At 36.8% G+C, this 12280-nt stretch overlaps 1 protein-coding gene across 5 annotated transcripts in view; it reads right to left on the bottom strand.

The window, feature by feature from the left end:
* Positions 1 to 12280, bottom strand: part of KANSL1 (KAT8 regulatory NSL complex subunit 1) — a 168694-nt gene that overhangs the window by 27566 nt on the left and 128848 nt on the right. For all 5 annotated transcript variants that reach the window (XM_040245039.1, XM_040245038.1, XM_040245042.1 and 2 more), the window contains 2 exons: positions 7288 to 7400; positions 6294 to 6489 (listed from right to left, as the gene is read on the bottom strand). In XM_040245039.1, coding sequence (XP_040100973.1) covers positions 6294 to 6489; positions 7288 to 7400 — 309 coding nt within the window. The remainder of the gene's footprint in view (positions 1 to 6293; positions 6490 to 7287; positions 7401 to 12280) is intronic.

Genomic DNA, 12280 nt, shown 5'->3' with positions numbered 1-12280 from the left:
GAATAAAAGAAAATTCAAATATTAACATTTCAGAGCAAAGGTTTATTAAGTTTGAAAACTGCTAAAATCCAAGAATCAAATTGGAAACAGCACCGATCAGTCTGTCTTCTAGATTTAGAATGAGAAAAGGATTCAACTATCTTATGAGCAGCAAAGACAAGGACCAATGGCCAGTGTACTAAGAATAGTGACACCTTCTCAGATCCTACCTCCAAATTCAAGTCTGCTCAGAACCACAGAATGTGACCGTTAATTGTAAATTGAGTCTTTGCACGTGGAATTAGTTTAATATGAAGTACTACCGGATTTGTTGCTGTTTAGTCACTAAGTCATGCCCCACTCTTTGTGACCCCAAGGACTGTAGCCTACCAGGCTCCTCTGTCCATGGGATTTCCCAGGCAAGAATACTGGAGAGGGTTGCCATTTCCTTTTCCAGAGGATCTTCCCAACCTAGGGATCAAATCTACATCTCCTTCATTGCAGGAAGATTTCTTTACCACTGAGCAACCAAGCCTTAAATCTAATGACAGGCATCCTTATAAGGCTACATGAGAACACAGACACACTGGGAAGGTGATCATGTGAAGATGGAAGCAGAGATGGGAGCTATGATACTTCAAGCCAAAGGATGCTAAAGCTGCCTGCAGAAAGTGGCAAGAAAGAGTTCTTGCCTGGAGCTTTCAGAGGCCAGGCAAGGGTTGACATTGATTTCAATGTCAGACTTCTAGCCTCCAGAACTGGGATAGGAAACTAATTCAGTCAGCTGCTAAGTTTTTCCTAATGATAAATACAAAGTCTAGATAGATAAAATTATTTTTTTAATGATGAAAGAGAAAAAAAACAACCAAAAACAAAACCCTTTGCGTGGGGACTACATGTAGAACATTGTAGAACAAAGGAAAAGAAAGCAAATCTGAGAAATTCAGAAAAAACATACTTCTGGAAAACAAGTTCAATAAAGCAATTAATGAAACTTTTGGTGTCTCCAAAAAAAAATATATATATATAAGAATATATATATATATATATATAAGATAACACGGCCTCTATTATAAAGCAAGAGAATAAAGTAAAAGGACAACAAGATGACACAATAAATATAAACTTAACCATCATTCCTTTGCACTATGGGAGAACCAAAGGGCTGCAGACAGTGAGAGAAAAATTAACAGTTAGCTAACATCTGAATGCTTATTATTTGTGTTCAAAATATGCCAGTCACTTCAGGAATCTAATTTAATGATCACAACAATGTTGTAGAGCAGGTAGTAAGAGCTAGAAAAAAAGAAAAGGGAACAGTAACATATTGATAACTGGTATACTTAAAAGAGGCAACTATAAACTTAAGAGAATAAAAAACCAAAATGTCACCACATTTCTTCTATAATAACAGAAGGAAACAGGGGTACATAAAAAACACTCTGAAGCACAGTCTGGTGCAGCACTGCAATGGTAAAAATATTCTGTATTAGTGCAACTAAATACGCTAGCACTAGTCATATGACTACTCAATACTTGAAATGGGGCTGGTGTGGGTGACGTACTGAATTTTTTAATTCTAATTTTAAATAGTTACATGTGGACAGTGGATACCATATTGGACAGCATAGAGTAAAATCAGTTACCAATAAAAAGGAAAGAAACGAAGACTGGCCACAACAAAACACAATAAACAATTGTTCTCTTCTGCCTACCAAAAGACACAAGAGTTTTAAGGGACAAAAATGATGATCTAAGAACAAACTGTGTTCAAATCACTGAAGAACCACAAATTCAAATTCAAAACTCACACAAAGAAATTCCCTTCTGGTCCACTGGGTAAAGACCCCAAGCTTCCAATGCAGGGGGCCCAGGTCTGATCCTTGGTCAGGGAACTAGACTCCACAGGCTGCAACGAAGACTCAGTGCAGCCAAAAACAGGGGGTATATGAAGACATTCAACACATGCTGAGACGTTATCATCAAAACCATCCTAAATAAGTATACTTTTATGTTATTTCAAAAATCATATAGAAAACAAAATATTAAATTTATTTAAATTTAATGAGAAAAATACACACAACTAAACATTAGTATTAAGTAAAATGAAAGACAAAAAACTACTGGAAACAGGAGTCACAGTCACAAAGAGGATATAAATTTATTAAACTGTACTAGACAGTTTTTAAAAAATCAACACAACAGACCACAAACATAAGCAGAAACAATAGAAACATTTTGACCAAAATGCTATAAAAATTAATAGTTAATAATAAAAGCTTAAAAAGAAAAACTAACAATTTAGAATCTAAAAACTCAATTCTTAACTCCTGGGAAAAAAACTAAAAAACTCAAAGGCAACTTACAAATAGCAGATAAAACACTTCCTTCACACATCAAAGGCTGTGGAATGCTATCCAAAACTACACTCAGAAGAAAACTCAGAAAGTTAAATGCTTTTGTTCTTTGTAACAAAGAACAGAAAATAAATTAACCAAGTATTTGAATAAAGGCAAAGAGGGTGAGAAAAACCAAGACCGCAGGAAGAAGGAGTTAACGGCAAAGAACTGATCTTTGAAATGACCAATAAAATAGAAAAATTGCTGACAAGACTGATCAAGAAAGAGAAGACAAATATAATGAAGACTGAGAAATGGATATTAACTACAGATAGGATATAAAAAGAATGCTTAATAAAAATCTGTATGAGTAAATCTGAAAGCATCTGAGAGATGGGTAATTGTCTATAGAATAGATGCCAATCTCAGTTTCACCTTGAGTTCTAACAAATTTTAAAGAAATTGACCCTTCCTTTAAAATCTTTAAACATTTCCAGAGCACAGCAAACAATACTTTAAGTGTCCCAATTCATTTTCAGCTGTCCTACATCAAAATTGATAGTGACCTTCTAAAAGTATTGCCATTCAAACCAGAAATGTCTCACCACACCCATTTCTTAACGTGGTTCTAAAAGTGAATCCAGACAAGGAAAAGGAGTAAGAGGTGTATAACAAGGTGTCATATTGTGTGATGACAGAAAGCCAACCTAGAAAACCAAGAACAACCAACCAAAAAACACTAGTTGGAAGAGTTCAGAGAAGTGTCCAATTTCAAGATAAATACCTAAAAATCAACATCATTTATAAAATAACACTAACAGAAAAGATCTCGTTTCACATGACCAAAATATCAAGAATATAGATAACATGTAAGAACTGAATGAAGAGATAAAATACTTGGATACATAAAGAAATTCTGTGTTCCCTTAACATTGTGACAGCATTACTTCTCTATGAAGGATTTCCCATTACAAATCCAATGCAATGGTTATGGTGGAAGTCCACTATCAAAGTAAGGATCTATTCACCATTATCTGTTAATCACAGAATATCAGTTCAAAGTATTAAAAAAAATTCTTTTGGCTTGAGGACAGTTGGTAAATAAAATATTAGAGCTTCTACTTCTACTTATTTTATCTCAGCCTTCCAAAATTTTGCATGTGCTTATAATCCCATAAAAGTTTAGAGGCTATTGTTCGAAGTACTGGGTGATTTCTGAACACTCTACCACTAGAAAGTAAGCTCCATAAGGGCAATGGTTTTTGTTCACCAAGGAAGCCCACGTGTCCTGGAACACAGACGGGACCCAAAACTACTGAATAAATTTGCCTGGCAAATCCATCACCTCAAAATGAGAGAAGGCAATATACCTGCTCAGTATCACTAATCGAGAGGATCCATAGGAGACACAGTGAGCAACTAAGATAGAGAGAATGGCCTTTGTCTCCAACTAGGGCAGAACTCCAGCATAACTGCTAATATCAGCAGATGGTTTATTTCCCAAACAAAAAGTCCTTCTTTGTCTTGTTTCCCGTGTAGCTTACTTCTGCATATGTCAGGAAGATTCTGTTTTAGACATTGGCACTGGAACCAAAGGGTCTTTAGTATGCTCTGTATGTTTTCCCCTTATTTTAAATACATACATGTACCTTCAAAAGTACACCAGTTTTTAGGCATGAATAGGAAGAAAACTACTGTCAGTTCCAACAAGAAGCCTTGCTACTTTACAGATACAAGAGCCCAGGAGGCCATCCTATAACCTCAGAGAAAGAGCGCTATTTCTCCATGAGGCAGTGTTGGTAGGTTTTGTTTGCTTTTGTTAAAAGCATCGAGGGCATGGCCAAAACTATCTTCTTATACTTAACAGTAATATACTGTTTTCTTTGCTTTTCCAATATCAATTCTTCAGCCTTTCAGAAAATAATTTAGATTTATACAACTATTAATAAAAAACTGACTCAAATGTCAATATGAGAAACCCATCAAATTCTTTTCTGGTAATGCAGACAGTCTGAGGAAGAGACGAGAGAAACATTAGAGCTTGATAGGTAATTTTCACTAATAATACTTTCCTTTTAAAACAATCACAGCAAAGACATGCAGTGCAAATGCATACTATAACAAAACAAGTCAAGCACTGAAAATCTACTGTCCAAGTAGTAACACTGCACCAATCACCTGCCTCTTCCTTGTCCTCAGTTTTCCCACTGACAAATATACTGCAATAGCATTATCTTAAGAAACATCCCCCTCAGTCAAACAGGCTAATTCTCTATTCTCCTTTACAGAAACATTCTTTTAAAGTGGTATCTCTGATGGTTTGCTCAATTCCCTCCCTCCCATTCTCTCCAGAACCTAATCCAATCAGAATCCCACTCTTCTACCACTAACAAAACTGTGTACAAAGGTCTCAGGCAACCTTGGCCCCACAAAACTGAACGGTCAAGTCTCAGTCTTCATCTAATTTGATTTGTCTGCAGCATCTAACACAGATGATCATGCTTTCCTTTCTGAAACATTTTCTTCACTTGCCTTCTACGTACCACACACTCCTTGTTTTCCTTCTATCTATACTTCACTAGTCATTTCTTCCCAGTCTCTTATCTTTCACATATCCAAGGCTTAGAATGAAAAAATGCCTCAAGGCTGAACTCCAACTAAGTTTCCCAGCATTCTCTATTTTTCTTCCTCTGCTGCATTTTTCTCCTCAGCACTTAATACTACTGAAAGTGAAAGTCCCTCAGCCGTGTCTGACTCTTTGCAACCCCATGGACTATACAGTCCATGGAAATCTCCAGGCCAAAATACTGAAGTGGGTAGCCTTTCCCTTTTCCAAGGGATCATCTCAATCCAAGGACTGAACCCAGGTCTCCCGCATTGCAGACGGATTCTTTACCAGCTGAGCCACAAGGGGAGCCAAATTTAATACTACAGAACATGCCATATACGTTCATCTATTGTTTTATTTACAAAATTCTTACTCTAGTGAAATAACTTAATGGGTAGAAACAAAATAAAACAATAGATGTGCATGTATTATTTTCTCTTTCTACCCTTTAGATTATTTCACAAGGATAAGAATTTTTGTCTGGTTTATTTTTAGTGTTGTATCCTCAGTGCACAGAGCTCTATAACAGCTTATTGGAGGAGCTCAAAAATTTTTGTTGTTGTTGAATAAATGAATAAAAATAAGTGTTAACACCATCAGACACCATGTACTAGTAAAACTCATCAGCCAGATACCCCCAAGGCAAATTACATACATTTCATTTAATCTTCATACAACCCTATGAGATCTCCGAATCATTCTGGGGTGGACTGGGGTGTTAACACGCCCCAAACAAAAACTACTAAGTGGCAGTGCCACAATTCAAACCGAAATTTGCCCTCTTCAAAGTTAATGCTCTTAATCAATCCTTGTTTTTTTTTTTTACTGGAGTACCATTTCACTGGTTTCAGAATAAATCCAACTCTGCTATTTGAAAAGTCGGCAAGTGAAAGTTTCCTGTAGATGTAAAATAGTTTCCATTTTGTCTGTAAAGACAAACATTCGTTTAGTATCATCAACTTAAGAGATTTTAATGGAGATTCTTATTTAAAAGTAAAGCATTCCACATTGCCGTTTTCAGTGAAAACAATAAGAAGACATAAACTGATGGCAGAACTCACAATCTCCTCTCTCCCATTTCTATTAAAAATCTCAAGCCAATTGTTTCCAAACCTGGCTGAGGAGTCACCTAGGAGCTTTCTAACTTTTTGAAAACGATTCCCAGGACCAACTCCAGAGCAAACCTAACCAGAATCTCTAGGAAACAGGGCTCAGGAACCTAGTATCTCTTAAAGCTCCGCAGGAAGCCTTGTTAGTTAGCCAAGTGTGGAAAACACTGGTTAAATGAACCAAAGTTGGCAAGGACTATTACCTCTATCTGAGCATCTGGCTCACTTTAACAAGGACCAGGTCTCACTGGTACTGACCTTCTTGGAAAGAGGCACAATGCTGCTGGGTCGAACAAGCCTCCGTTTCTTACAGCTCAGCACAGGACGGGTTCGGGCTGCCACACAGGTGCCATCAGTTGATGAAGAAACTAGATTCAGTCGTTGCTTTTTATGCAACTGTTCCTCAGCATCAGAGTTGTCACCTGGAATGTGGTCTGCCAAGACAGGCTGAAGACTACACAAGGGGAAGGAAGAATATTTACTTCACAGAAGATGGAAAGAAACAAAGCCTCTAATATTGGTTCAACCACCTCTCCTTGCAAATATTTACAGACTCAAACAAGTGTTCTAGAGCACAGAGATCACCTCTTGATGCTGATGTCTGCTAATCTAAATTGGGATGCAGTGTCTGTGCTTATTTGTAAGGCTCTTGGTGGATGTTACTCTATTGTGTCCGAAAAATGCAAAGGTCAGTAAGTGAACTCAGGAGGTTCTAAGTGATTTCAGCTTTCTTCAACAACAAAAACATAAAATTTTAAAAGTCTAAAAAATTATAACTGGTAAGAAAATGGTGAACTTTTGCAAATGTTAATAAGCTGCCTGAGAACCAGTTCTAATGGTGAATCTTGCCTATTAGGGATGTGTACTCACTGTTCACTTGCAGAAGGATTCCTTATCTTTCAAAAATACAGATTTACAGCCTTTAGGAATCTAATCTATTCTAGAGTAGAGGATTTTACTTCTGGGGAATTCTACAAAGACAGAGCTAATCACAACAATTCATAATAACCTTAGGACTTTGAATTTTTCTCCATGCTGGGACAATTTTAGGCCACGGTAAGTAACAGGAAAGTACATTAGCATGCTACTTAAAATACACTTGCTACAGTAGGAGGCATGCACAATATTATGAAGTGATAAGGTTTCTGCTTCTTTAAAGCACCGTTAGTCCTGGCTAGGGATAGCTAAGCCTCAAACTCATCTTTTACAAGCCTGATGAGCATATAGAAATATGCAGAAGAGATAAACTTACGTGTTAATAACTCCATTGACAGGTCTCAATGCTCCACACGATTTAGCAGACAGTGACTCTGAAGGGTGACCAGAGGCACCGTGGTTTTCCAGTGGCTGAGAAACAGATTCGATCTTAAAAGAAGAAAAACAAAAATATATCATCAACATTTAACCAACAGCATTAGCCTGAAAATCAGCACCATTTCATTTAAATGAAACACCTAAAATTTCTCACGAGCAGTTTGAGAAACAACTCATTTGTGGAACACAATTTCAGTATTCTTGGATTTGTGACTCCTGGGCTGAAGTCTTCACAAATTCCAAATAAATGCGTTTTCTGGCCTTAAAAAAAAAAAAAAAAAAAAAACCCTCATATGACTGAGGGAAAAAAAATTAAGAGAACCAGTTTTTGCTTTGGAGAGGAGAGGTGAGGAATTAAAATATGTAACAGACTAAAAGTAGTAAAGTGCCCACTGAGAAGGAAATGGCCTAATGATTCCATGGAATGGAAGCACAGCAAAACAATTACATAGTAACAAGAGTCTTCAAGTTTTCAACCTAAAAGTCAAGAAGGGTATGTAAATTCAGTACCAAGACAATTAAGAGTATATTTAAATATAGTTAATACCTGCTTAACCTCACAGAGTATGTTGGAAGCTTGTTTCTAGAAACTATATATATATATATATAATAAAATAAATCATTAATAAAATGTCAATGAGTAACTAATAACTATCTAATGCTACAGGTAGGAACTACTGTCTGGATTACACAAACCAAATTCAGTTGACTTTCAAACAATTTTTGAATCTGAACTGCATTTTTAAACAGTAAGTATTCCATTATTACACAGGACACACACTGTAGCTGGCTGAATTTGGTGATGTGGAGGAACCATGGATGGAATGGGCCGACTATATATTACACGTGGATTAAATCCAGTGTTGTTCAAGAGTCAACTGTATATGCTTAAAATTTTACATATAAAATGAAAAAAGGGAGGTAGGGGAAAAAAATCTGGAAAATTTTGAATTTTGCTATTTCAAAACAAATGATATTTACTAGGCTAAAAGGGGGCTACCCAAGTAGCAGAAGTGGTAAAGAATCTGGCTACCAATGCAGGAGACCCAGGGTTCTATCCCCGGGTCAGGAAGATCCCCCGGACTAGGAAATAACCACCTGCCCCAGTATCCTTGCCTGGAAAATTCCACGGACAGAGGAGCCTGTCGGGCTAGAGTCCATGGGGTCACGAAGGGTTGGACACAACTGAGTGACTGAACACACACCACAGGTTAAAAGGAGTAGGGGCAGCCAGTAGATGCCAATCACATGAAGCATTGAGGTACTGGCAATAAAGCCACAGTTCAGTTATCTGAGGGATATCAGAAAATGGCTGCGGTCTCTGTCTCCTCCTTACATTCAAACTGACTTTGGGGTGTTTTGATGTTCCCTTTCCTGTAACTGCTATCAGGATGTAGCAAAGCCAATATTCTGATGCTGAAATTCTATTTATCAGAATTGCTGAATTTCTTTTTTGATCTTTATACCCACCAGGAGAAAATACCAAAGGATCTGAAGACCTGAGAGCAATCTCAAGAAAAAACAAGAGATTGGGAAGCTAATTTTAAAAATTTAATACAAATTATCCAAAAATCTAGATCAAGGAATACAGACAAGACAAGACACATGAGTAAATCACAATGAGTAAACACTGGGAAAGTGTTCTGTCTTCCTTGTTGATTCCCTATACATTTACTGTTGTACCTTGAACAATTAATTATATTAGTCAACGACACCAAAATCATGGTACATTTGGCTCACGTACTCACTGCTTTAAAAGTCACACTGATTTCCTCTTGGAAAGTATGTGTAAGAGTTGTACTTTGGCCACCTGATGTGAAGAGCTGATTCATTGGAAAACACCCAGATGTTGGGCAAGATGGAGAGCAGGAGGAAAAGGAGGTGACAGAGGATAAGATGGTTGAATGGCATCACCAACTCAATGGACATGAGTCTGAGCAAACAAGGGGAGATAGTGAAGGACAGGGAGACCTGGCCTGCTGCAGTCCATGAGGTCGCAAAGAGTCAGACATGACTTAGCGACTGAACAACAACGAGTTGCAAAGATGTCTGTATCTTCTGACAAAGTATGTTACTCCCTCTTAAAGTCTATCTTAAAGAAATAACAAAATGTCCCCCCAAATTTTATACATAAAGGCGGTCACTGCAATGATATGGATCAATAACCTAAATACTCAACACCTGAGGCATAGTTATAAAATGTGGTATACAAAATAAGAATATTGAAAATATCATAAGGGTTAAATCCAAAATATTTTTAATACAATTGTGACTAAAAATGTACATACATAGAAAACGACAAGGTAAAAATAGTGTTGCAGAGGCAGGATAAGACAAATACTGAAGTTTTCTTTATATTTAGATAATATTTGTTTAAAAAAAGAGAGAGACAGAGATAAACCCAAATATCCTCCTGAATGCTAGTGAGGATTATACTATTCAGGGAACACCTCAAAAGGCCCAAACAAATATTAACATTATGGTACGACAAAGAACAAACGATTTAAAAATTCAGGCTAGTGTTAACTAGCAGATGGTAACTCCAGCCATGTTACAGCTTTCCTAGATTTCAAAAGTTCTGCTTTAGATGAAAAAGTTGCCTGCCAATGTGAAAATGCTATGACTATGAACTTTCTGGTACTGATCTGAAGAATCTGTCAACTTTACATTCACTTAAAACAATAGCTTTTAGCACTAAATTACAACAGAGATCTGGTTTATATATCTACATGTTTTCACAAAGTCCCACGTTTAAGTAATAGGTTGACCCTCCACTTGATTAAGATTTACTTTCTAGAGATTATGGAGAACTAACCACCAACCAAGACACCTGTCAAGACAAAATGTTGCCATTCTTTAACAAAAAATTTCATTTCAAAACAAGTTCACCTTTCATAGCTAATTAACCTATTGTATTTCATGACTACAGATGTATAGTAAATTTAAAGGCCAATAATCTTCAATGTGCATTTTATTGTTTTTCTTAGAGAAACCTGACCTTTCCTGGGGGTAATTCAGTCCTCAAATTAAAACAGAAGTCAACAGGCAAAACATTATTTAGCACAAAAATGTTAGTCAATGATACAGAAGCACACAGCAATTAAAAGCAAGAAAGTCAGAGAAGAAATGTGCTTGGATTTCAGGTTCAACCATGTAAGTAAGCGCTGAATATTTAGAAAGGATCTGCTTAGAAACCCTGGGATATTCTACATGTAATCACCATCAAGTCCAAAAGCAGGGCACTGGGGCAACTAGGTTCATCATCCATTCTCAAATTCAAAGAGCTTAAAATATTAACCCCAATCCTCTAATAGTGTTTCATCTAGAAAAATACAACTCACAGTCACATGTAATTTTACTTAGCGCTTCTTAAATGCATTCACATTGCCTTAAGAAAAAGTGAACACCCCTTATCTTGCAGACCAAAAGGCTTCAAAGACAGGGTAGAGAATTATTAACAAACACGTCACAAATATTAAATCCACACACTAACATAAGCTTGACTGTTACTATTGCAGTGGTTTACATCATTAGTATTTTCAGGACACAAAAGCATGAATCAGATACTTGTCATCCAATGGGAAAATGTAAACAGGAGTTCTTACAGAGCTTCTTTCAAGCTTCATGTGATGTTCAGATACACTCTGATGGTACATGTATCTGATGCCAAGAGAGTAGAAAACCTGAGTGCTATACAGAGCACTTCTGTAAGCCCCCTTTTTCTAAAGGAGAGCCCCAGGAGATTACCTTTTGGGGCTATCTTAGAGTTAAAGGTAGCAAGGAGGGTTACTAAAGTGATTTTTCCCCGACTGAAAGGGTCAGATGTACAGCATGAAATGATTAACACAGCAGTGAGATTTCATTTTGTTATTCCTATAAAAATAGGCATCTGTTTGATACATTGCTCTGTCTCTTGGCTGGAACAATTAAGTGTGACAAGGTGCCCTTGAAGAAAAACTAGATTAAATTAAGGTTTATTGGGGGTAGGTTTTTCTGGGGTCTAAGAACTCATGTCCACTAAATTTCTTTTACTAAAAAGCAGAGAAAGTAAAAGGGTAAAAAAATCAAAAGGCACACAACTTAAAAACACACACTAAATCTCTAGATGTGTAATGCAAGACATATGTGTACGTATCTTTTCTTTAGTCATTTAAGTAATGCCATACCATCATTTGCTTGAAATACCATTTTTCTTTGTCTAGAAAAATTAACAGTTCTGTTCTGGTTCGTTATTACTTTCTGAAAAACGTTATCAAAATGGAAAGAAAAGGCTACTTGGATATAGAGAATTCAACTTTCATTCTCAGGTTAAAATGCTCTCCATCTCAATGATACCCAGCATAGTTTTGCTTAAAATAAACAAAATATTGTTGGTCCACAAAGAATATACCAGTCATTTTCACGAACTAGCACCTTGGTCAAAAAATTGTGCTAAAGTGAAAATGGAACTTTCCACCAAACTACTTACCGAGGCTTCAACTTCTTGTATATGTAAAATGTGACTATGTGCCTCACTTTCCTGTCTCTATTCTGAGGTTAAAATATAAACTATAATTATATTAAAACAACCTTGAACTATCCATTTTTAAAAATTAAAATAGCATAATACAACTCCAAAGCACAGCCCAATATGCACTAGTAGTAAAGAATCCACCTGCCAATGAAGGAAACATAAGAGATACAAGCTTTGACCTGGGTCAGCAGACCTTCAATCGGTAAGGGCATTGCAACCCACTGCAGTATTCTTGCCTGGAGAACCCCATGGACAGAGGAGCCTGTTGAGCAACAGTCTAGGGGGTCACAAAGAGTCAGACACAACTGAAGCAACTTAGCAGGCACGCAACTTATTTTAAAAGTCCTAATTGGTCACAGTTTAATTCTATGGATCAAATATTCCCCAGCCAGTATCGAGAGAGAGAGAGAGGGCGGGG

The sequence above is a fragment of the Oryx dammah genome, unplaced genomic scaffold (assembly GCF_014754425.2).
Source record: "Oryx dammah isolate SB20612 unplaced genomic scaffold, SCBI_Odam_1.1 HiC_scaffold_8, whole genome shotgun sequence".
NCBI lineage: Eukaryota > Metazoa > Chordata > Mammalia > Artiodactyla > Bovidae > Oryx > Oryx dammah.
The sequence above is the reverse complement of the archived record's forward strand: the minus strand, read 5'-3'. Positions and strand labels throughout refer to the sequence as shown.